The sequence below is a fragment of the Schistocerca cancellata genome, chromosome 2, assembly GCF_023864275.1.
Source record: "Schistocerca cancellata isolate TAMUIC-IGC-003103 chromosome 2, iqSchCanc2.1, whole genome shotgun sequence".
NCBI lineage: Eukaryota > Metazoa > Arthropoda > Insecta > Orthoptera > Acrididae > Schistocerca > Schistocerca cancellata.
Window position 1 is genome coordinate 667,871,086 of NC_064627.1, and position 26,404 is coordinate 667,897,489.

The following is a 26,404-nucleotide window of genomic DNA, read 5'->3' on the forward strand; positions in this document are numbered from 1 at the left end:
AGTGTGCGCTGATATGAAAGTTCCTGGCAGATTAAAACTGTGTGCCCGACCGAGACTCGAACTCGGGACCTTTGCCTTTCGCGGGCAAGTGCTCTACCATCTGAGCTACCGAAGCACGACTCACGCCCGGTGCTCACAGCTTTACTTCTACCAGTATCTTGTCTCCTACCTTCCAAACTTTAAGGAAGCTCTCCTGCGAACCATGCAGAACTAGCACTCCTGAAAGAAAGGATACTGCGGAGACATGGCTTAGCCACACCTGGGGGATGTTTCCAGAATGAAATTTTCACTCTGCAGCGGAGTGTGCGCTGATATGAAACTTCCTGGCAGATTAAAACTGCGTGCCGGACCGACACTGGAAGGTAGGAGACGAGGTACTGGCGGAATTAAAGCTGTGAGGACGGGGCGTGAGTCGTGCTTGGGTAGCTCATTGGTGGAGCACTTGCCCGCGAAAGGAAAAGGTCCCGAGTTCGAGTCTCGGTCAGGCACACCGTTTTACGAGATATGTTGTGAGAAAACAATATGTTACTAGGCGCATTTAGGAACGTACGCGCACGGAATTTTAACAGTCGAACATACCGAATGCACAGCACCTCTCTTGGAGTGTCTGCCTCTGGAGTCGGATATTTTCATTACTCTTTCGCGCTCTCTCTATTTCTCTATCAGTCCTACCTGGTAATGGCCCAGACTGAAGAGTAATATTCAAATATTTATCGAACACTAAGCTATGTTCTTTGCGGGCTGAGCAAGGGCGAACACAGCGAGGGGCAGCGGTGGGCGGTTACCCCTCTCGGCCCCCCCCCCATCGCTCAACCACTACAAAATTTATCGTCTTCGAAAATTGAAGACCTTTCATTTCGGTATCGGTTTGAAGAAAGTAAGAACAGGTAACATGTTGATTTTGATAACTGAAGAAAGCTTCATAAGCTGCAGAATTGAATGTCGCAGTTGGAAACGCTGTCAGCACCAAAACAAAACGAAGGGAGCTCAGGAGCAGGGAATTGCAGCGCGAGCTGGTATCCCAAAACTACTCATTGGTGATGCAAATACCCGTACGAGGGAAATCCTTAAGACCTGGGCCATGGAGCAATGGAAAACTGTCATATGGTCGGGTGAGTCTTGTGTCACATCGTTTCCAACTTCTGGCCGAATTTATATTCGAAGAATGAAACTTGGCAGGACTTCTGTGATGATTTGGGCAGCCATATTCCATAGGCCCCAGGTTACTCTGCAAAGCCGCATTACTGATAAGTAATTACGTGGTCATGCAGGCTAATCACGTCCATCGCATCGTACGTTGTTTGTTCCCTAGCGGTGATGCTGTGTTCCAAGAGGACAGGGATTATTTTCACACAGCTCGCATCGCCCCGACTTGTTTGGTCAGCATGAGGATGAATTGTCGCATCTCCTCTGGCCACAACAGTCACCATATCCCAAAATTATTGACAATTTGTGGTCTATTTTGAAAAGAAGGGGCACAGCCGCTACGGTCGCAGGCTCGAATCCTGCCTCGGGCATGGATGTGTCTGATGTCCTTAGGTTAGTTAGGTTTAAGTAGTTCTCCGTTCTAGGGGATTGATGACGTCAGAAGTTAAGTCCCATAGTGCTCAGAACCATTTTTGAAAAGAAGGGACCGTGATCGCCACCCACCTTCGTCATTGTTACCAGGGCTTCCCACTATTTTGCAAGAAGAGTGGTATAACATTCCCTAGGAAACCGTACGGGACCTGTTCATTCAGAGACGACTGGAACCTGTTTTGAATGCCAACGGTTTGCCTACACCGCGTAAGGTATGGTAGTGTGTTGTGTTTCTGCTATTCCCACATTTTTGTCTACCTCTGTACTTGAATTTTATTTTGTCTTACATACAGTGTGGGTGAACATAATTTGTCGTATGTAAAAAGGGTTTGTCACACTCTGTAGGGGAGATACGCAGGACAAATCAGATAGCACTGCGATACAGGTAATTCCTGACAAATGAATTTTTGCTTTCTGGGACAGCTTTTGTTTTCATAAGCATGAGTGTTTCGCTTTCTGTAGTTCTTTCATATAAATGTCCTCCAGATTGCGACCCACGCTAAATTGTTTATGAATTTCCTGCGTTTGGAGCGACAATATTCTGGAACTTATAAAAGTCAATAAAAATGAAGAAAGAGGATTTGGTGTTAAATGATTATTGCTATTATTATTATTACTTTTCTTATGGTAGTGTAAATTTGCGTTCACTTTCATGCAAAAATAACATTCACCTTTTGCATTATGGGGATGTATCGCGTGAGGTAGAATGTGCTTATATCTACGTTTTGCCTGTGCAGTTGACGGTTAGCAGAGAAAATACTAACTTTAAAGTTGTAAGCTGTCATTCTGTATTAACTGAAAATTGATTCAACAGTTGCTCGTTCTGAACGATACTTGAGAGAGTACCATCCCGGAACGCAACCGTCAATCAGGCAAGCAATTTCCATACTATGCAGTCGTAATGATATGTCCAACATGTAACAACAGGTATTGATATTAAATATTGATTCTTCATCTAAAATAATGAAAATACATTCTTTTTCTCATGAATGTTTCCGCAGTATATTAAGTAAGGTATTGATATTAAATATTGATTCTTCATCTAAAATAATGAAAATACATTCTTTTTCTCATGAATGTTTCCGCAGTATATTAAGTAAAGAAACATGCATGTGCCATAGTCTGATTCAGCCGTAACTACAAAGTTTCACTTTAGCAGTTGCACAAGTTGGCTGACTAAGTCGTGTTACAACAATTACGTGGGAAAAGTATCAGATTTCCGACCAGAGAGAGTATACTCTTTTACACAGACATTATCCAGAAAAAGAAGTCGCGGAAAGGACTGCTGGTGCATCGGATGCAGGCTGTGTGTGAGAGACAGCCTTGCAGAGGTGCTAGAATACCTCCTCTCTGTGCTAAATATTCTTCACGTCAAATTAGGACATTTTTGACAATGAATAAACCTATTTACAAAAAAAAGGAAGAGAATGAGCATTTGAAGTCCACGGCGTTCCTCCCATGTGTGAGCAACATTTCATCTGAACTAGGCAAGATCCTTAAGAAACTTGATGTTAAAGTAACCTTCCGGCCACCGACAAAAACCTGTGCTGTTTTCGGCTTGGCAAAAGACGATCTGCGTTTGGGAAAGCCTACAGAATATCTTGTCAATGTGACAAAGCCTACATTGGTCAGACAATGTGCACAGACGTAAAAGATGCATGGAACATAATCGCCACACTCGCCATTTGCACTCCAGTAAACCAGCCATAGCGGAAAATTGTATCTCCACAGGACATTCTATGCATTATTCTTGGCCACGACGAGATCCTTCTGGGATTCGATTATCTGTGGAATTACGTTTGGCCGAAAATCTTATTAATCGTGACGGTGATTTTCTGCTTGATATGGCTGGGGACCCGTTGATTTCCCTATATCTTCAGAAAGGTAAAAGTTTACGCCTATTGATATGCAGCGGCAAATAATTTTCTTATTTTGATAACTGAATTTTAACTCTGCAGTCCCACAAATTTCGACACACGGCGTAAGTCCAACATAACTCGCGCGTGCGCCTGCGTGAAAACCTACCTTCAGGTCTTGTGAGTGGAGGACGAGAATTTACTTTTACAAAATTTTGCAAATGACACTGGTTTTGTAGAATGTTGGTTTTTCACAATTCAATCATTCTCCGTCATAACTGTTACCGTCCGCCCCCCGTAGCTGAGTGGTCAGTGCTACAGAATGTCAATCCTCATGGTCCGGGTTCGATTTTCGGCTGGGTCGGAGATTTTCTCCGCTCAGGGACTGGGTGTTGCACTCGAATGACAAGTGTTAGAAAGAACTCAAGGTAAAAGCTTCCTTAAAGCTAAACGTGGTTTTAGTATAATGTTATTGGAGACAGGGTTACTGTCTTTCCAAAATTCCTTACTCTGACTTCAACTGCAATCGGAGGATTCGTGATATAGCAGCCTGTGACGTAATCCGTATGATACAGTTATTGGCACGCTTTGTACACTGTTTATTTGCACTCTGCTCTCCTTTAAATGACGACTCTCAGCCTAAATTGTACATAATAAACTACTCATACTTCTACAAGTGCAGTCTTTCAGCGTCCTTGCAGTGCCTCCGTGTTTCGTTATGCACAGTAGTTTGCGTGCTCACAGTGCTTGGATGTGGAAAATTTGAGTATAGCTTTCATGACACTTTAGTATTTGGTGTTCATGGTTAAACGTCACACATCACACTGAAGATTCGTGACTGAAGATTCATGTCACTGGCGTAACGTAAGTGAACATTCGCGGTTTTAAGCATGAGTAGCCGAAGTTCTCCCATTTGCTGGTTCAGTCAAATCACAGTTTATTCACAAGTGTTTGACTCAGTTAATGCACATATGTGTATACTGCCAGTCAGCATATAAGTCAATACGATTCACATCGCATCTCCACAATAACAACATTTCAGACTGCCCCCCCCCCCCCACCAGGTCGCATGCGAATTTATTCCTTACATATGAAACAGTAGTACGAAAAGCCGGCCGAAGTGGCCGTGCGGTTAAAGGCGCTGCAGTCTGGAGCCGCAAGACCGCTACGGTCGCAGGTTCGAATCCTGCCTCGGGCATGGATGTTTGTGATGTCCTTAGGTTAGTTAGGTTTAAGTAGTTCTAAGTTCTAGGGGACTAATGACCTCAGCAGTTGAGTCCCATGGTGCTCAGAACCATTTTTGAAGTAGTACGAAAAGCAGCAAATAGCAGTAAATCGATGTAATTTAGTTCTTGAATAATGATTAGCATCTCTGCTTCGCAAACTTGCATTTACGGGCATTTTCCTTCCCACGATTTTGATACTCCGCAGTTTGCAATATCTACCACAGTATAACATCAAAGAGGATATGCTGAATACACACAACAGGTAGCTACCACTTTGCTTACGAGTGGTCAAAGGCAATGAAAAGTGCTAATTCAATTTACCCCATCTGTGGAGAGCAGCTTGGCCAGTGTGTGTGATTGTGTCTGGTCTGTTGCAGTGTCGCTCACGGCCGGTTCTGGCGTCAGGGTGGAAGGCGGTCAGCCGTGTGCGGCGCGCTGGTACAACTACTCGAGCTTCGTGTGCGTCTGCAACGCCACCTACTGCGACGCTTCGCCGCCCAGACCGGCGCTCACCGTTGGTGGCATAGCTCACTACACCTCCACACGCTGTGGCCAGCGGCTGGCACTGCGCTTGCACAACTTCACGGATGCAACCGGTGAGTACTGAGGTGCTTTGCAAATGTGTCTCATGTGTAGGGAGGTTGCAGTACATTAGGTATCCATACTAATAGTGCGGGCACAAAATAACTTGACCGGCACCGGCACAGATGCTGCAGTAGTGGAGAGAACAGCATGAGGCCGGTTCTCACTAGGAGCAGCCGTGCAGAAGAGTTAGAGCCAGTGGCCGGATTTCGGTAGACATAACCCTTTTTGGGCCTTGCAGCAAGTTCCGAGTCACGGTTTTAACATGTTTAACCGTTTCCACACGGCGCGTCGTAGGTTCGTGCCACCGATCACAGTCTGAGCACAAATTCAGGTGTGCCCACAGTGGCTATGCGTATTCTCGCCGAAGAGCTGTAGCAGATGTGCTTCACATGTGAATTATTTAGCATTCATTTTGAAGAAAAAATGTGATTCTTTCCCACCATACAGCCTGATATCTTCACTCAATGGAGGTCTGAATTTCTTTTCATTAATCATTACAGATACTGTGGGGCACGAAATGAAGTAAATCCCTGAGCGAAATTTTAAAAGTTAGCAGAACTAAAAACGCATTGCATAGACTTTGCATCTGGTACATGTTAGGCCCTACATTGCTGCATAAGAAATGCTGCCAATGTATCTAAACTGCATTTAAAGGTGAGAGCAAAACAATACCTCCCTCTATTCTCAAGATCTTGGATTGCATTTCTGTAGGATGGGTCACGTGTGGTGGGCCCATTACCCTCTCTTGTTTATAGGAAACCATTTAGTCATTGGCCGGCCGCTGTGGTCCAGCGGTTCTAGGCGCTTCAGTCTGAAACTGTGCGACCGCTACTGTCGCAGTTTCGAATCCTGCCTCGGGCATGGATGTGTGTGATGTCCTTAGGTTAGTTAGGTTTAAGCACTTCTAAGTTCTAGGAGACTGATGATCTCCGATGTTAAGTCCCATTGTGCTCAGAGCAATTTGAACCATTTAGTCATAAAAATCGACTTATTTCTTAAACAGTTAGATATTGCGAAATAAGATTTTTATACAAATGATACCTCTCAAAGAGGTATGTATGGTTAATACTCGAGACAATTTGATTCACCGAGATGTGAACGTGACTATAGGTTTTTTCTGTGGAACAATGTACATTTATTAACAGCATTTAGTATCTCATCAAAGAAGAATGCAGTAGCATGGTACACATTAATATTTACAATATTATATGTTGGCTACTCAGCTTTAAACGAAACCTGTTTGTTGTTATTGTACAAAATATAATCGCTCTGCAACTACAATTTTCAGTTATTTCACTTTGCATTGAGAGCTTTTCTTTATTTACAACCTTCTACAGATTCCTTCCGAATTCCAGCTTACCCTTCTCCATTTAGTTCTGGCTTACCATCTCAGATCTTGATATTCATACAACTGTTTCGCTCTACTCCAAAACTATTTTTAATTTTATTTTCCCGTCTGCGACATCTATCTTTGGCATGCATGCTTTTACATAATTGTATTTTCCCTTTGCAATTCTTACATTGTCATTTGCACTTTCTGATAATCTCAGTTTTTAAACGAATTCATTCCCTTTTGCCTATTTCATTTTCTGGTCATTTATAATTTCTCCATTTGTCAATTAAATTGAATACCTCATGCGTTATCGAAGGATTTATACTCTACCCTTTCCCACTTTCATTTTCTGTTCTCTTAAATATTTCATCTCTCAAAACTACTCATTCATCTTCGTAAGGCATTCCTTTCCCCGATTTTAGTCAATTGTTGCCTAATGATCCATTTGAAGTTCCCGATCGCCTCTAGATTTCCCAGGTCACATCTCCTTTATTTCCAACGAACGGCATATTTCACTTTAAATACAAGTTCTTTGCTGCACTATTCATTTATTTACTTGTAGTGGTACAATTTACACGACGAGCTCGTTTCGGCGATTTGCCGTTATCGAGTGTACGCCTTAGTTGGTGTGACGTGGTCCATATGGCGTCTTGGAGAGTAAATGTCGGTTTATTTATATGCTTACTTATAATTTGCGTGATCTTGTAAAGTTATTTTTTGATAACCTTTCTGACAACATCGTCTCCAAGCCGTCAAAAATAGCTTTACGAGATCACGCAAATTAAAACTAAGCGTAGCAAGCTTGCACGTATGCAATCTTTTTTCACTGTTTTGAAAAGAAATGTCAGCGATGATTAAATTACGTTCTTTGCAAAATCCTATCAGGTGGCTTCCCCATTCATTCATTTCCCTGAGCCCACATTCTCGTAATGTTTTTTCTTCTCTACATTTTCCCACTACCGAATTTCAGGCCCACATCGCATTTTAATTTTTGTCTTCCTTAACTACGTGAATAACGTCTTTTATCTCACTATACAAGCTTTCACTCTCTTCATCATCTGTGGTGTAAGTAGGCACGTAAACTTATACCCCTGTGTTTGGGTTGGCTCTGTGTCTGCCTGGGTTATGATAATATTAATGGCAGTTTAAAGATTGAGTAGAGTTTTGCAGTACTACTTTAGTGACTGTTTCAATAACTAACACTTGCAGAGTGGTTAAAGTAGGTGGTCCTAATAAAGAAAATACTGAGAAGCAACTTTCAGACATTTAGAATTTAAAAAGAAGCCTACCACTTGAAAAGTATGTTATATCATTATAGTAAAAGTCATTTAGAGACTGCAAAGTGCAGCATTGGAAGCTGTTAGGTCAAAGCAAGCTGTTGCTCTGGAGTGATCGGTTTTCTAAATATTGTCCACCACATAATGAATTTTAGTTCCTGTCCCACTGTTTCGTTTTCTATACGGGTTGCCTTTTGTTCATAGAAATTTCATTTCTGCATTTTGTGTTAAACCAAATGTTGTTTTTGTACGTAGGTACCCAGCATTCTGTACTATGAAAAGGCGCTGGAAGAAATAGTTGTGTAAAATTGTACTCTCATTTCTCGTCTCATCTTATTTTTAAATACATCATAAATGATGCCACATATATTTCCAAATCGTCAATTTTGCATCTAGATTTTAATTACTGTAGAGGCAAATTTGACATCCTAAATAAATGAAGGACTACACTCGTTCTAAGAGCACATTACCCAGATTAGCTGATTTCAGAGTACTTGACGGCTCAACACAAACGTTTTGTCTCAAGTACAGATACTGCTGAGAATCAGTGGACAAAGTTGAAAACCATCTTACAATATGCATTATATGAGTATATGCCAATCAAGACCGTAAGAGATGGAAAAAAGCCACCGTGGTACAACAACCGAGTTAGAAAACTGCTGCGGAAGCAAAGGTAACTTCACAGAAAACATACACATAGCCAAAGCCTTTCAGACTAACAAAAATTACACGAAGCGAAATGTAGCGTGAGGAGGGCTATGCGAGAGGCGTTCAATGAATTCGAAAGTAAAGTTCTATGTACTGACTTGGCAGAAAATCCTAAGAAATTTTGGTCTTATGTCAAAGCCGTAGGTGGATCATAACAAAATGTCCAGACACTCTGTGACCAAAATGGTACTGAAACAGAGGATGGCAGACTAAAGGCCGAAATACTAAATGTCTTTTCCAAAGCTGTTTCACAGAGGAAGACTGAACTGTAGTTCCTTCTCTAGATTTTCGCACAGATGACAAAATGGTAGATATCGAAATAGATGACAGAGGGATAGAAAAACAATTAAAATCGCTCAAAAGAGGAAAGGCCGCTGGACCTGATGGGATACCAGTTCTATTTTACACAGAGTACGCGAGGGAACTTGCCCTCCTTCTTGCAGCGGTGTACCGTAGGTCTCTAGAACAACGTAGCGTTCCAAAGGACTGGGAAAGGGCACAGGTCATCCCCGTTTTCAAGAAGGGACGTCGAACAAATGTGCAGAATTATAGACCTATTTCTCTAACGTCTACCAGTTGAAGAATTTTGGAACTCGTATTATGTTCGAGTATAATGACTTTTCTGGAGACTAGAAATCTACTCTGTAGGAATCAGCATGGGTTTCGAAAAAGACGATCGTGTGAAACACAGCTCGCGCTATTCGTCCACGAGACTCAGAGGGCCATAGACACGGGTTCACAGGTACATGCCGTGTTTCTTGACTTCCGCAAGGCGTTCGATACAATTCCCCACAGTCGTTTAATGAACAAAGTAAGAGCATATGGACTATCAGACCAATTGTGTGATTGGATTGAAGAGTTCCTAGAGAACAAAACGGAGCATGTCATTCTCAATGGAGAGAAGTCTTCCGAAGTAAGAGTGATTTGAGGTTTGCCTCAGGGGAGTGTCGTAGGACCGTTGCTATTCACAATATACATAAATGACCTTGTGGATAACATCGGAAGTTCACTGAGGCTTTTGGTGGATGATGCTGTAGTATATCGAGGGTTTGTGACAATGGAAAATTGTATTGAAATGCACGAGGATCTGCAACGTATTGACGCATGGTGTAGGGAATAGCAATTGAATCTAATTGTAGACAAGTGTAATGTGCTGCGAATACATAGAAAGAAAGATCCTTTATCATTTAGCTACAATATAGCAGGTCAGCAACTGGAAGCAATTAATTCCATAAATTATCTGGGAGTAGGCATTAGGAGTGATTTAAAATGGAATGACCATATAAAATTAATCGTCGGTAAAGCAGATGCCAGATTGAGATTCATTGGAAGAATCCTAAGGAAATGCAATCCGAAAACAAAGGAAGTGGGTTACAGTACACTTGTTCGCCCACTGCTTGAATACTGCTCAGCAGTGTGGGATCCGTACCAGATAGGGTTGATAGAAGAGATAGAGAAGATCCAATGGAGAGTAGTGCGCTTCGTTACAGGATCATTTAGTAATCGCGAAAGCGTAACGGAGATGATAGATAAACTCCAGTGGAAGACTCTGCAAGAGAGACGCTCAGTAGCTCGGTACGGGCTTTTGTTGAAGTTTCGAGAACATACCTTCACCGAGGAGTCAAGCGGTATATTGCTCCCTCCTTCGTATATCTCGCGAAGAGACCATGAGGATAAAATCAGTGAGATTAGAGCCCACATAGAGGCATACCGACAATCTTTCTTTCCACGAACAATACGAGACTGGAATAGAAGGGAGAAGCGGTAGAGGTTCTCAAAGTACCCTCCGCCACACACCGTCAGGTGGCTTGCGGAGTATGGATGTAGATGTAGATGTAGATGAAATGATAATGTGGACAACACAACACCCAGTCCCTGAGCGGAGAAAAGCTCCGACCCAGCCTGGAATCGAACACGGGCCCCTTGGCATGACAGTCCGCCGCGCTGACCACTCAGCTATCGGGGCGATAGCCGAGATAAGATTGTTTTTTATTATAACTGTCACACCCTAGCTGCCTACAACACGTTTTGTTTAACTTCGAGGTAGTACTTTTCGTATCTTACACTACCAGTATTTACTCTAAAGCAGCTAGGGCTTAAATTGTTCCTGGGTAGGAAAAACCAGAACTAGTGTGAGTTAATTGATATACAACATCTCACTTATGTTGGGCAATTCTGTAGTCAAACTTACTCGCCAACTTGCACATGCCAAGGAAGAACTGATGTGCATCCCCTGCACGTGAGTAGTATCTTCTTCCGAACGGCCCGTCCTACGAATGTTTGCGTCAGCCAATCAGGGGCTGGTACCTCATTGAACGCTACTTTATCTTTTAATATCATTTTGCATTATCTGTGTCTTTTAAGAGCAATTAACCTTTCCATATGACTCATTAGGAGTTCGGTTTCCTTTGCCTATATGTCTCGAATATAAGAAATAGTTTTTATATTCTGTAGGACATATACAATTTAAATGCAGGCTGCTATTAATTTTGGTGGACTCTGGTATTTCATAGGCATGCACGGCCACCCAGACCGTTGCTACCTACTGCCATGCAATCAACGGCTGGGCCTGGCGCTATCCCATCCATCAACTTTCCTTGGTTCACACTCCACCTGTCCATTCACAAAGAGCTATTGCTGCTCTTGAAATTCTCGGCCAGTTTGCCTGGCCGACAGTTTCCACTTTTGGCCCCACTTTCATACCATTTTTGAGTGTAACCACAGTGGCTGACACTAAACTTGTTGTCATGATAGATACGTGTTCCATTCCATTACATAATAGAGAGAACAAAGAACTTAAAGGACCAGTTAAACAGTATGGATAGTAGCTTGAAAAGAGGTTGTAGGATTAATATCAATAGGAGTAAAACAAAATAGATGAATGACCTCAGACATTCAGGCTGAGTTAAACAAGGCCATGGGAGATGTTGACAGGTTAAGGAGGGAGAAGGGTAAAGAGAGGTGGGAAGTGTCAAGAGACAACAGGAGGAACAGGCCTAGAACTTTGTCTGACACCTTCGTGGTGAACGTGGAAAATAGATTTGACCTGTTGCTTCAGTTAGAAACTGGTGAGCCTCAAGCAGTTGCAGGTGTAGACAGGGCACAACAAACCTTCAGCAGCAAATTGAAAAGTAAGAATTTAGGGAAATCAATAAAGAGAAAGAAAGTGTTGTTGTTAGGTAGTTCCCATGGAAGATGTGTTGGCCAACTTTTGCAGGATGAACTAGGATCAGAATACCAGGTTACCAATTTTTTTAAACCTAGTGCTGATCTGGAGATGGTGAGAGAGGATTTAGGATCACATTGCAGAGATTTCACTAAGGAGGACACCGTGGTTGTAGTGGGTGGAGCAGGTAATAGTATTGACAGAGATCCTGGGTACAGTATAGAGTGTGACCTGGCAAAGATTGCATCAGCATCGAAGCATATTAGTGTTGAGTTCGTATCTGTTCTTGGGCGCCATGACCGACCTCATTTGAACTCTTCTGTCTAGAGAGTTGATTTGGAGTTGGAACAGCTGCTTATGTCGGGTGCAGGGTCAAACATTGGTGTGGTTCCTGTTGATTCTCTCAATAGGTGTGATTATATTAGGCATGGCCTTCACATCAACAGAAGAGGGAAGGGTAAACTGGCTGGGAAAATTGCAGGAAAGTTAAAGGGAGGAGGCACTGTCATGAGTGATAAAATACCAGAGGTTTTTGGGTTCAGAAAAGACCCTTTTTAAGGGTACGGAGGACACAAAGAAACCAAATTTTAAGAGAGGTTAGGACTGAGACAAACCTTCAGTTTGAGAAAGAAACCAAAAAACATAATTCTAGCTTATTACATCAGCATAAACAGCTATTGGTTAAGAATTTTCAACAGTCAGCAGATATTTCAACTCTAACCAATTTTAACTCAGTCAATGTGAAATATCAGCTATCTTTACCGCACCAAAATATTCGAGGACAGCGAAATAAAATTAATGAATTAATTACCTGCATAGATGAATTAGAGCCCTCAAACCCAGCAGGCATAATCGGCCTTCCTGAACATTATGTGACCACTGGTATAGAACATTTAAGTGTCACAGGGTTTAGGTTGGCATCTCACTTTTGTAGAGTGGAAATGGAGAAAGGAAGAGTTGCCACATTCATCAGGAACTGTCATAAATTTAAGAACATAGACTTTCATAAATTCTGCCTAGAACAGCATTTGGAAGCATGTGCAACAGAAGTAGAATTTCACAAAAATCCTTCATAATATTACGTGTATATCAAACACCTCCAGGTAACTTTAATCTGTTCATAAACCACCTTGTAGCTGAACTGGCCAATTTAACAACAAAAACAAAGAAATAGTGGTTGCTGTTGATTTCAGTGTAGATTTCCTTAAAGACTCTCCCAATAAGAACTTATTTGAGTTAGTAACACTATCATTCAGCTTAATTCCAACTGTAAAGTTCCCCACTAGGGTAGCCAATTGCTCACAAACAACCATTGACAATATCTTTATAGAAAAGTCCAATGAACAAAATTATGTTACAAAACAAATAGTCAGTGGCCTCTATGGCCATGAATTGCAGTTTCTTCTGTTAAATGTTAATACTGAACAGGATATAAAATGTTAAATCTGAGCTCAAGAGGGTAATCAATAAGCCAAAAATTGATTATTATAGGACACTCCTCAGAGACATTCACTGGACTGATGTTTACAGTGCTCATGGCATGAATGAAAAATATTACACTTTTGCTAATAAAGCCCTTACCTTATTTGAACACTGTTTTCCCCTAAAACTAACCAAGGTTAGAGCAAATTCTATAAAGAAGCCATGGATTACTCAAAGAATAGGCGTATTTTGTAAAACAAAAAGATAACTGTATCTGTCAATTCGAAACAGTTCTGATGTTGATGCTATAGCACATCACAAGAAATATTGCAAAATATTAAAGACTGTAATACAGACATCAACGCAAATATATTACAAGGAAAAGATAGTCATATCAGACAACAAAATAAAGATAATATGGGATATAGTGAAGGAGGAGACCAGTGGAAGCAGACATGAAGAGGGACAAATAGCATTAAGAATAAATGATACATTGGTGACGGATAGCCGGCCTGAATGGCCGTGTGGTTCTAGGCGCTACAGTCTGGAACTGTGTGACTGTTACAGTCGCAGGTTCGAATCCTGCCTCGGGCATGGATGTGTGTGATGTCCTTAGGTTAGTTAGGTTTAATTAGTTCTAAGTTCTAGGTGGTTGATGACCTCAGAAGTTAAGTCGCATAGTGCTCAGAGCCATTTGAACCATTTTTTAGTGACAGATGTGTACAGTGTTGCAGAACTTTTTAAAAAACATTTGATAACTGCTACTGAAAAGATGGGGTTGTCAGGTTCTGTAGATGCTGCTATGGAATATCTCAGACCAGACATTTCAAGTAACCTCCATAATATGAATTTGACCTTTACTATCCCTGCATGTCCATGATAAAATCTTTAAAATCAAAAACAGCTAGTGGGTATGATGAAATATCAACAGAGTTAATTAAACAATGTGATTCTGAGTGAAGTAACATATTAAGCTATCTGTGTAACCAGTCGTTTATCAGTGGAATATTTCCTGAACGGTTGAAATATGCTGAAGTTAAGCCACTGTTTAAGAAAGGAGATAAAGAAGCAGCTTCAAATTTCCATCCAATTTCACTTTTGTCAGCATTTTCAAAAATTTTAGAATAAGTAATGTACAATCAGCTTTATAACCATCTTATCTCAAATAACATACTGTCAAATTCGCAGTTCGGATTTCTAAAGGGTTCTGATCATGAGAAGGCTATCTACACTTATAGTGAAAATGTGCTTGATTTATTAGACAAAAAATTGCCGGCAACCAATATATTTTGTGATCTGTCAAAGGCATTTGACTGTGTAAATCACAATATCTTTTTAAGTGAATTAGAATATTATGGTGTAACAGGAAATGCCGCAAAATGGTTCAAATCTTATATCTCTGGCAGGAAACAAAGGGTGTTATTAGGAAAGAGACATGTATTAAACTATCAGGCATCATCCAGCTGGGAACTAATTACATGTGGGGTCTCACAAGGTTCCATTTTAGGGCCCTTACTTTTTCTTGTGTATATCAACGACCTATCATCAGTAACACTACAAGATGTCAATTTCGTTTTGTTTGCCAATGATACAGACATTGCAATAAATAGAAAATCAAGTGTAGTCTGAGAAGGATCGCCTAATAAAATATTTGTGGACATTAATCACTGGTTCCTAGCCAATTCTTTGTCACTAAACTTTGAAAAAACACATTACATGAAGTTCAGAACTTGTAAGGGGTGTGTCATGAGTATATGCCTAACATACAATGAGAAGCAGATAAAAGAAGTGGACAGTGTTAAATTATTGGGATTACAGTTTGATAATAAATTCAACTGGGAGGAGCACACCACAGAACTGGTGAAGTGTCTTAACAAATCTCTATTTGCAATGCGAATTGTGTCAGACATAGGGGATATAAAAATGAAAAAGCTGGCATACTATGCTTACTTTCTTCCATAATGTCATATGGAATTATTTTTTGGGGCAATTCATCAAGCCAAGCTAAAGTTTTCTGGGCACAAAAACGTGCAGTAAGAGTTATATGTGGTGTGAACTCAAGAACATTCTGCAGAAGCCTGTTTAGGGAACTGAGGGTACTAACTACTGCTTCCCAATACCTTCATTCCTTAATGATATTTGTCATTAAAAATATGCCACTTTTTCAAACCAATTGCTCAATTCATGGAATCAATACTATAAATAAGAATAATCTTCACAAGGATTTAAAGTCGCTTACTCTTGATCAAAAAGGTGTGCATTATTCAGGAACACACATTTTAAATAACTTGCCAGCAGCCATAAAAAGCTTGACAACCAGTTTAAGAGAAGCCTAAGGGATTTATTGTTGATCAACTCCTTCTACTCCATTGATGAATTTCTCATTAGAATCAACTTCTGCACAGTTTCAGTGCAGTAATGTGTTCATTGTAAATAAGTGTGTGTGTGTGTGTGTGTGTTTGTGTGTGTAAGTACAATCTAACTTCTGCACCATTTCAGCGCAGTAATGTGTTCATTGTAAATAAGTATTATAGTAGTTCTATTACATGTTTATTACCTTATAAATAATAAATTTTTTTTAAAATTCAGTGCATTAGTGTTTATAAAATGATTCTTTCATATAGTTTTCATTAAAAAAATGGCGATCATTCCACTTGGGACCTGTGGAAGGTACATTAGTTTATTTGTTTCAGTTGTAAATATTTGTCATGTATTATTGTTTTTCTGACATGTTCTACATCCTGGAGGACCTCCTCACTAAGGATCAATTGGAATGAAAGTAAATCTAATCTAATCTAATCTAATCTGATAATACTAGAGACATCAGATTAGTAAGTTTGAATAGTAAACAAGCTGACAATGGCAGAAGCAAAAAGCATGTAAAATGCTGGCTTGCTACAGTACGAAAATATTTTATGAACAGAAAAACATGTGAAACTTGTGAAATGTGGAGTTACAGAAGAATACTGAAGATTAGTCTGGGTGCATTGGAGGGCAAATGAAATGACACTGAATCGAATCAGGAAGAAGAAGCTGTGTGGCATGGCTTGACTAATAGAAGGTATATGGTAGTTACAATTAAAGCGCAGTTACTCACAGAGTTCCAGTGTTGGCTATAATTACCATATGGCAACCAAACGTGGTAGTTATTCTAGAGCGTTAATGTAGAACCGATTTACGCTGAGGAAAAAATTGTTCCAATTTTGGCCACCAGGTGCTATTCTGGAGCTGTGACTGCAAGAATAATCTATAGAAATGTTTCCATTAGGAATGGGACGTCGGAAGGTCAAACAAGTGAGGAAAGGAAAATTTTGATTTTATTGTCATCTGCTTCTTATACAATTATCTCAATGTGAGCATGGAAGATGTCGACGAGATGCTGTACAGGGCCAGTATTGCACCTGATGGCCAAAATTGGAACTCTTTTTTCGGTGCAACTCGGTTCCACATTAGCATGTGTACAAGTTTCTCTTCTGTACAATACGTACAGCCCACACTGGACCTCAGTTAATAGCCGTACTTTAATCATAACCACCCGTGTATGTATGTGTGTTGGGGGAGGTAGGGAGTTTGTAAAAATTGTAGAGGGAGAGTAGAGCTTGACTTCAGTGAACATATTCAAAAAGGTGTTTCTTGCACTTGCTACACAGAGACGAAAGGCTTAAACAGAGTGGACTAGCGCGAAAAGGCGTATCGAGCCAGTCTCCGGATAGAGACAACAAATCTATACTGCTGATCACATGCAGCATGCCAGTCTTGCTGCAGTCCTGTTGTGTGGTTGCAGAGCTGCGGTCCGGAGCGGCTCGCCTGCGGGTGGACACGAGCCAGCAGTTCCAGCAGATGCTGGGCTTTGGTGGCGGCATGACGGACTCCACCGCCTTCAACATCAAGGCGCTCAGCTCGGACACCCAGCAGCACCTGCTCAGGTAGGGCCAACCTCACGTAACAGGACTGCTCGTCTCGCATGTAGCACACTCAGTGTGTCCCAGTTCCGTTAGGAGTGCTTGTGTGAAGTTCCAAACTGCAATGCTATCTCGTGGCGAGATGCGGCATTACGATCCTTGGAGTGTCGAAAACAACTGTGCAGAAAGTCTACTGCAGCTGGCATCCTAGTCGCGAATGTAACAGTACATCACTGATACTCGTCGGAATATGGCAGTGGAGCAGTGAGGCAACATCAGGGTTTTTGTGTTCTCCAGAGGTTGAGGCCGTGTATTCGTCGAATGCGACCCGAACACCGAAGGGCAGGTTCCTGGCTGCTCCTCCATGACGACGTAGCAGCTCACAGGGAGAAGACTGTGTACGAGATTTTGGCCAGCAAATGGATCACACTTCCGGGTTACCCACCGTATTCGTCGGATCTGGCCCCAGTCGACTTCTGGTTGCTCCACAAATTGATGTTGGAAATGAAGCGATACCATTACGACGCAGTTAAGGACTTCCAAGAACATTCTATTGCACTACTAATTGCAACTCCAAAAAAGGACTACAGTGACAGTTTCAAAACACTTTTAAAACGATCTCAGCTGTGTTTTGACTCAGGAGGAGACTATCTTCAATAAATACGGCAATTTTGCGAAAATAATCCACAACTTTTATTTTTCAGAGCCACAGTCCTAACGGAACTGTGACACACTGTGTATTACGCAACAGCAAACACTCAGGTTCCAGTTAGACTGAGAGAACAATCATATTTACACTAGTAATTAAAAGAAACATAGGTGTGTCGACGCAAATCATGACACACTGTAGCTTCACCTCCATTTATTCACAGCGTAATACGTAAGAATCCATATTCTTATCTTAGCATTGATATATCTGTGGCGACAGGCGGAGTTGCGGAACATAATTGCCACATCCCTCGCGGAACGTAAGGATAGTCTTACGACTTATTCAACTCAATCAAAATGGCAAACTATTCATTGTACGAATAGGGAACTTGCATTGGCGTGATCTGAAAGAACTACACTATGATTTCAGTTTAGTTTTATTTGCCGTGATAAATTATTAATACGTTACAGGGACAGTTTACGAAAACGCATTTTTGACAACGTTACCGAATTTCCGACATGTTGAAAATTTTTATGTTATTGAAGTTAGGTGTACACATTATGCAAACTAAATCTCATCACATTTTCATCGACTACAGACTGCAACACTCTCAGAATTTCCTAATACGAGATAATTTCAGTAAAACGTGACGCCAAACGGTCCACTCTTGCGTCACGTGCTAAGTGGTCGCCCGTTTGGTTTCATTACTAGAAACAAATAGTTAGGTTTTTAAATTCTGATCCGGTTGATTATTTCTAACAGAATAAAAAATATTTATTTGTGTTTATTGTGGTGAGAAAACATATCTTATTAAGAACGATACGAGTAACCGTATCTCATTATTGCAGCTATTACACTGTTAAGAGGGATATTTATAACGTGTAATATTTTTGTCTCGGCTGACCTCACATGACCATCCCCTGGCCAAAAGAACGACGGGGAACTTTTCCACTCGTAATTTTTAACGAACTTCTTTCTGACATTGTTTAGTACCACACAACAAATACCACTAACAACAAATGAAATAAAAAAGACATGAAGCAAAATCAAAGGCATTCAATGCTTTCCGTGTAGGCTTCCCCCCCTCCCCCCTCAACTTCCCCTTCCGTTGCTTCCTTCGTACCTGTTAATCCTAAAGTAACTTTAAACAGATTATACGTTCGGTGTCTCTTGTAATCTGTAGCTTCACTTTTTCGTGAAGGTCTAAAATAGTCTGCCCTATGCAACTATTATTTTTTTCGGACGCACATAATAGTTTAAGCTGGTATCTTTCATATGTCACTACTGCAGATAAGATGATTTCCTGTGAGTTTCTTCTCTTACCTCTAATAGTCCAGAAAAATTGGAAATAATAGAGGGGGGGGGGGGGAATTTATAAAGTTTAGAAACTTGGGAAAACACTCTTCGGGGATAAGAAGTAGAAAACAGAAAAGTTCCCTTCCCTATCGGAGGAGCTTCCCTTTCCCCTACCCCCTAATGTAATTTATTTTCATTTTTCCAAACTTCATGAAAAACGGTTCATTTTCTATGACAGAAAATATTTCTAGTGAAATCTACCGAGAGATGGTCAAATGCATGTTTAAACAAGGTAATTAGTTTATGAGTGCTAAAATTCGTAGGTAAAAGAAAGTGAAATTTCGTTTAAAACAGACGTTCATTTATACCGAACAATTTTGCTTTATAGACTTTTACTTTAGATTTATGCAAACTTAAATTATTGGAATTAAAATCGTTTTTCATGAACATTACGAATTACTGAAAAACTAATCAACAATTACTTTTGTTGTAGTATATTTACAATCATATGTACAGCATGTAGACAGCGAAAATACCACAATATCTGTCAAGCAAATAAATTCGTAAATATTTTTTTTACATAAAACAATCATCCAAATCTTCTGTCAAACCACTGCGAGGCACATTAGTGCAGCTTTGTCCACGACAGTTTTTGCACATTGTTGTGCAAATTAGGTCAGCTTTCACACACCCGCAGTTTCTTCTGCATCCTTGAGTGCAGCCGCATGAAATCAGTAGCAGATGGTCGTTTCATGTGAATCGGGGAGAGGGACGAGTCTGATTCCCTCCAGCCTCAGTTTCTGTGATCCTAGCTGTTTCTCAGCCGTAGCAGGACTTGTAGGTAAACTCGGTAAGAGTGCAGGCGTCGTGCATCAGTAGTGGGTGGCAAACGAGAGACTGTGACAGCATTGTTTGCCTGATCCACAAGTACATTAAAACATTTAAATTGAATGGCTTTTAAGTTATCATAAGGACTCTCTACTATTTTTGTGTAGTGAGAGAGTATAAATTTCTCTCCTGCTTTTGCAATGGTATCAGCAGAGGGAGCAGGATCGTTGAATACCTGTGGAATATTGTGAAGGTAGGGATACCGGTTGAATAGTTGGAAAGCTTGCAGATTTCCTTTCCCAAACAGGGCTAGTGCTGTCACAATCACTTACTGCATGAAGAAACAGCACTGAATTCTTGAATTCATGAACGAGTGAGGAATTACGCATATCTTTAGAACTGTAACACCCTGTTCTGATGCTACCTTTACCTTTCTTCATCAGGATTATGTCTGTGTCGTCTGGAGCAAGGGCGATAAGTAGCACACGGAGATCTACAACTTGGACCACTATAATCCCTTGCTGGTAAAATTTTGAGGCATTTATTGCTTTTGTAACAATTTCGACATTTGCATCGTCATCCGCAAGAACCTGAATCAAAACTGTCTAGTTTTAGAACAAGCTGTGCAATAAACATTCCCTTATTGCTGAGGTTACTAAGAAAGGCAGACTGCGATTCAATGCATAACGTCTTAATTTCTGCATTAAACGTCTGCATTAAAGAAAATTTCTCGTGAGGTCCACTTCATTGTTCGTCTTTGCCGTTCAATAGTTTTTATGTTCAGAGAGCTTTCTGAATATCCGTCAAATACAACAGCAACATCTTTGTAATGTACCTGAATATAGGCTATTAAGGTTTTATAAATGTCACCAAAAGTTCCATTCTCGGGCCACACGACGTGGTGGATAAGATACCCTCCGTCTGTAACAAAGAACTTCGATTTATTATTGTCAACACTCTTTTCAGGTGCTTGATTGAAAAGATTGTACAGCCACGACTTTTTTTGTTTTCCTCATCAATGCACTGCTGTCAAACAGAGACATTGGTACATCCGATAATTCGTATGTGAAGGAATCCTTTAAATCATCAGGTCAATAAAACGTGCACAGTATACTCTGTAATAACTGCGTTGCATCTACTTCAGTTATATTTTTTTCAAGCCTAACAATTGACATGCATATTGTCCTAACCATGGCGGATCGCTTAAGCTTCAGAGAACCAAATTTTGGCGAGACAGTAACTATTGTTCGAAGAGCTTCTTCACAGCTACTGCTACTGCTTCGTAGCAGTTTACTTCCTGAGAAGCTACTAATCCAGATCCTAATGAATACAATTGCTCCTTATAAGCAAATTGAGTATGTTGCTGCAACCACAGCGGAAATGTTCTGCAAATTTTGTCGACAATTTCTATTCTCCCACTCCTCAGTTCGACATGTTGATCACTCGAAACCCAGTGTAAATTGCAGAAGTGTTCCACAGCTTCACATATGTGATGAGCTATTGGTATACCGCAAATCCATCGGTTCAACACACTACCGATGAAACCTCTTCCGTGTGAAACACCACCAACACTCTTCAGGTTCGTCATAAGCGTTTGTTCTATCGTCATGTCGGTCCATAGTTCACTCCAATACTTACCAGAGCGTCTAACCTTGAAGAAACTGTCCTTGGTGAATTTATCGAACTCTGCGGGTTTCATGGTTTCTTTCAGTTTTTCCATGTCCCGGAGGCACAAATGACACGCCTTAGCATAAGGAAAGTGTCCAGTTGCATGGAATACTGGGAGCTTAGCTCTCACACATTCTATATGGAGCTCCCAATTCCCCATACCTCTGCTTTGGTGAAATGCAATGCCAAGATGACAAGATGAATGTATTGTATCCATAACTGGAAAGTTTTCCTTCTTTACTTAATATCATCCATTGTGTTGACAAATTTATTTTTCAGCTTTTCAATCACTTGAACTTTTTCCATATCGCCGAACGATGCACTGTTTCCACTCTTATCAGAAGTACAGTCTTTAAAATGTAGCTTCTCCTTCTCCATGACTGCCATTTCCTCCAGTATTATGACGGAAAAAGCACGCATGACTGCAGAGTGAGCCTGAATCGCCCTCGTGTATGCATGACCAGAAAGTATATGGGGAACAGAAACTGCAGCATATACAGTCTCCAGATGTTGAGAGAATCCACTGTCTCTCATTAAGAATCCTATTGCTCCTAGAAAAGACATTATCAAGTAAAATCCTCCTAATCGAATGACTACATTAGTGAATAGCTCATTCCCTCCATTAGCCTTCAGTGCAACTACATCTTTAGCTTTCATGTGGAGTGTTTGATCAAACGTTACGATACATGTTTGCTGTATGGTTTTCTTACTCTCTGTGATGTCCTTAGTAAAAGCAGTTAAAATAGTGTTATAATCTGTGGGCGGGTTGTTAATGAATGAAAGCGCTAATACATTTGATTGCGTGTACGTTTCTCCAATTGTGGTTTTCTCCATAAAACGTTGCCTTGCAGGAATAGAAAGCTATAAGAGCTTTCGCATCATTCAAGTAAAATCGTGACTGATAGGCACTGCTGCTTTAGTGAATGATTGTTCTAAGTAGACATTTTGCAGAGCAATTTGTTCAATTCCAACTCTATTCTGCCTCCGAAATGTTAGGAGACTAATGTTTTGGGCACTTGCTGTTTCAGTAGAGCTCGCCATGACAGAGAGTTTCGTTACTTTCTGATGTTCTATCGCTCTCCCTGGAGTCACACACCTGATCTGCGAGTACGAATCATTTCAATATTTGGTTTCCAGAACTCAACGGCAGAAGCCTCACATAAAGCCACAGTGCTATATGAAGGGCAGAAACCCACATTCGCGACAATTTCAACAATGTTTTTTTATACCACTTTACAAAACAAGTACCCTGCAAGATCAAGTTGCAGTGGTTAGATTAAATGAAAGAGGCCTGGTAGCTAACACAATCGCATGGGATATTGCTGCACTTTTTTTTTTAAAGGGGACTGTTCACTGCCTTTCTTTTTTGACAAAACCACATCCTTCACAAATTCGTGTAAGGTATCAGAAACCATAACTGCAACATTCTCTGTCAGGTCATTGATATCTGGATAATCGGCAATACTGTAAGGAGTCAATCTTATATCTTCACGGATGTTAGCTGCTATTCTCTTTCTCTCACCTTTTTCATTAACAGCTCGTTCATTGTTCCACTGACTCAAAAGTTTGTGGCCACTGCCACGAAAACATACAACTGGGGGATTTTTTGTCATTGTGGTAAACAAGACTACATCACCGAAGTGTTCAGTCCATTTATTTTTCAGAGTTTTTATAATCATTGTCTCTCCTTCTTGGAGACATTCCTTCACTTTTTGCAACAAATCGAGCAGTGAAAATTGACATTCCTCTGAACTATCTATAAATTTGCATAATTCTTGAAAAGCGGCAATAAAGTTGGTATCTAGAGGGCGACCTCTTTTTCGAACAGAGGAGGGGTTCGCCACTAATTTAGCATAGCAATCTTGATGATAACGTGCTTCTGCAGCTACTAAACGAAAAACACTATTGATGCGTTCGGCAACCTTTCTGCCGAAATCATCATCGCGTTTCTTTTCTTTCTCAAGCAGCGCATGTTTCACAGTTAAAGAGCGAACTTCAAACACTCCACGACGTTTGTGGAGTGGTTGTTTTGTTTTCGCCTCCATATCACACTTTTCAGCACCTATGAAACAGTCTTTTTAGAAATTGAATAGATAAGAGGCAATGAATCTCAAACTTTTATCATCTGCTTGTGCAACATTATGATTAATTAGTTTTCTTAAATTATGTCCCTTAATATATTCACGTCGACATACCTTATGCACTTCAATCAGTCCAGCGTTCTGTAGAAAATTATGAGTCTCATTCTTCTACTGACGCGTATCAGAGTTTCCAAACCCTTCGTCACTATTGATGTCTCTCCTTCCTAAACTGGTTTACCACAAATAAAACATGTAGCAGGGTCCAGGGATTATTGTTTTCTCAGTCCAGACAAATAAAAGAGACTAAGAAGAAGCACTTCATAACACCACAAACTGATGAATACTGTCACAAAAACAGAACTCTCTGGCACTACTTTGATAGTTCACGACATTAACTCAACTGAACTGGACACTGGGTAGGAAGAAACGCCACCGACAATCGTGGTACGAGAGCGCTGAGTGAGGGGGAAGGGGAAGCTGACGGTTTCTGCATCTACGTCTACATGGATACTCTGCAAATCACATTCATTGTTGGCACTTGCTCCTGATACAACAGTACTGATCGCAAATGAAATATCATCAAGTAGACTACTAGTATATTGGCTAAAAATATTTCCATACACTTGATTACGCTTTTCATTTAAATATTTTGCTAAGCAACAAAAACTGCAAACTATTATGTTAACAGAATTTTTTTCCAATTCTTATACCTTAAATTCTATTCGTATAAATGAAAAGATAAAAATATCTTTTTCGTGTAAAATTTTGCGAGAAATGTATTTACTAATAAGAGCTCTATTCGAAAAATGAGCCATTTTGCGTATAAATTTAAGTATGGCACAAACTGACTTTTGGAGGGGATAAAAGGGGGACGCGCCTCCCCGACGAAGGGGAACTATTATGTTTGTTATTACTATACCCCACATGAGTACTTTCCGGAAGTTCCAAAACATTATAAATTTTTTCCCCCATTTGCTGATTTTCTTTCTAATTTGCCTGGGTTATAAGTCCACCCAGCGCGCCAGCGCTCCTGTATTTCTATTGTGTGATTACAGAGCTGCAATCGAGGACATAGTTGATATTTCCTTTAACTATTCTAAAATTGCTACCAAATAGGAGAGAATGTCATAAATGGAAGAGTAAAGATAGCCTGCAGCAGCTTTCATGAACCAAATAAAGTTAGCAGAACCTAGCTTCTGATGTGTCTGCATAGGAAAATTTGTCTATATTATCAGTTATGCCTTGCGAAAATGAGTCAGGAACTTAACATACAGCTGTCATTCAAACCATGGGCTGGTCAGTGAAAAATAGCAAGATGCACGATTTGATTCACGAAGAGACACAGGAGAAAAAGCAAATAGATGAGGGAACAAATTGGAGAGGAAGAGATAGTTCTGACTGTAATGCAAATGAAGTGAGGATGGACAGGTCATCTAGTCAGGTGAATCGGTGGCAGATGGACTAACGAAATGGTTTACTGCCTTACAGGAGTTAAAAATTGAAACGGCATTCTAATGGAAGCTGCGCATATCACATGACAAAGATACGGGAACCACATGCATTCATATCGCCGACGATGAAAACGCATGGAGAAGATTAGAAGCGACTTTTATCGAGCAGTGTATGTCATCTAGATAATCATGTTGATGATGATGGAGTCTAGATATATCGGAGCGTAAATAATGAGACTACAGTTTATTTTTTAAACTTATCTAGTCATGACCAAACCATAATCAAACCATTTTTTGTTTCACCCTTCAGAAAATTAAGTTTTACCACAGACGATAGGTATTGCCTGGTTGTGAACCTCAGCTGTAGCATGGAACGCAGCAGAAATGTTGATCTACATTTAAAATGTGGGTAGCGGCTGGTCGTCATTAATATTTGAGAACGCCATTTAACACATAAGTTGATGAAATTACAATGACCCTGATGAACTAAAACATTATGGGCACCTACTTAATGGCGTGTTTGTTCACTTTCGGAACGCAATACAGCAGCGATTCTGCCCGACGTGGCTTCGACAAGTCGTTAGTAGATTTTTCGGAGGTATGTGGCACCAACTGTCTACGCCATTACTGTAAATTACGCGCTCGTGGTTTGAAGATATGGATCTAGGGTCCGATAGTGTCTCCGATATGTTCCATCGGGTTCTTATAAGGCGCATTTGCTGGCCAGGACATCAACGTGGATTCAATTTCATGTACCTCGAACATTGTAGGACTGTTGTGCACGTGTAGCACCTAGAGCTATTCTGCTGAATCATGACATCGCCGTTGGGAAACACATCAAGCGCGAAGGCGCGCAGGTGGTCCGCAGTAATTTACACGAAGTCCACATCTGTCATGCTGCCTTCGATTACTATCATGAAAGCACAGGTGAATGTCTTCCACAGCATAACACCGCCCCCACTGTATCCTGTTAGGACCAATGACCTGGTGTAAGGAAATTCATCCGTCCAAGCGACATATTTCCATAGGCCGCAGTTCAAACTCTATGATCTCGCGCTCACGGGAATCGTCATTGGCGATGTCCTTGAATCAACAAGGGAACACACAGGGATCGCCTGTTGCGGAGCCACATGTTTAACAATGTGCACTGAACGGTGTATTCCGAAACACTTAACGCCTGCAATAGTGCTGTTCTCTGTCGTCAGGTGTGCCAAAGAACGGCGCCTATTCAACTTTACCTATCGGCAGACATCCAACTTCGTTCTTCGGTGATGACACATGGGGATACGCAACGTAGTCACCTAGTCGTGGTTTCACCGACCTTCAGTCACTTTCCTTAGATGTCCACGACGGTAACAAGCAAACAATGAATCAGCTT

The 26,404-nt window shown here is 40.7% G+C and overlaps 2 protein-coding genes across 3 annotated transcripts in view; both read left to right on the top strand.

The window, feature by feature from the left end:
- LOC126162380 (lysosomal acid glucosylceramidase-like) overlaps positions 1–26,404 on the top strand; it is a 518,384-nt gene that overhangs the window by 233,070 nt on the left and 258,910 nt on the right. The window lies entirely within an intron of this gene.
- LOC126162382 (lysosomal acid glucosylceramidase-like) overlaps positions 1–26,404 on the top strand; it is a 126,603-nt gene that overhangs the window by 32,337 nt on the left and 67,862 nt on the right. The window contains exons 2-3 of the mRNA XM_049918852.1: positions 5,038–5,256; positions 16,936–17,077. Of these exons, the coding sequence (XP_049774809.1) occupies positions 5,038–5,256; positions 16,936–17,077 (361 nt within the window). The remainder of the gene's footprint in view (positions 1–5,037; positions 5,257–16,935; positions 17,078–26,404) is intronic.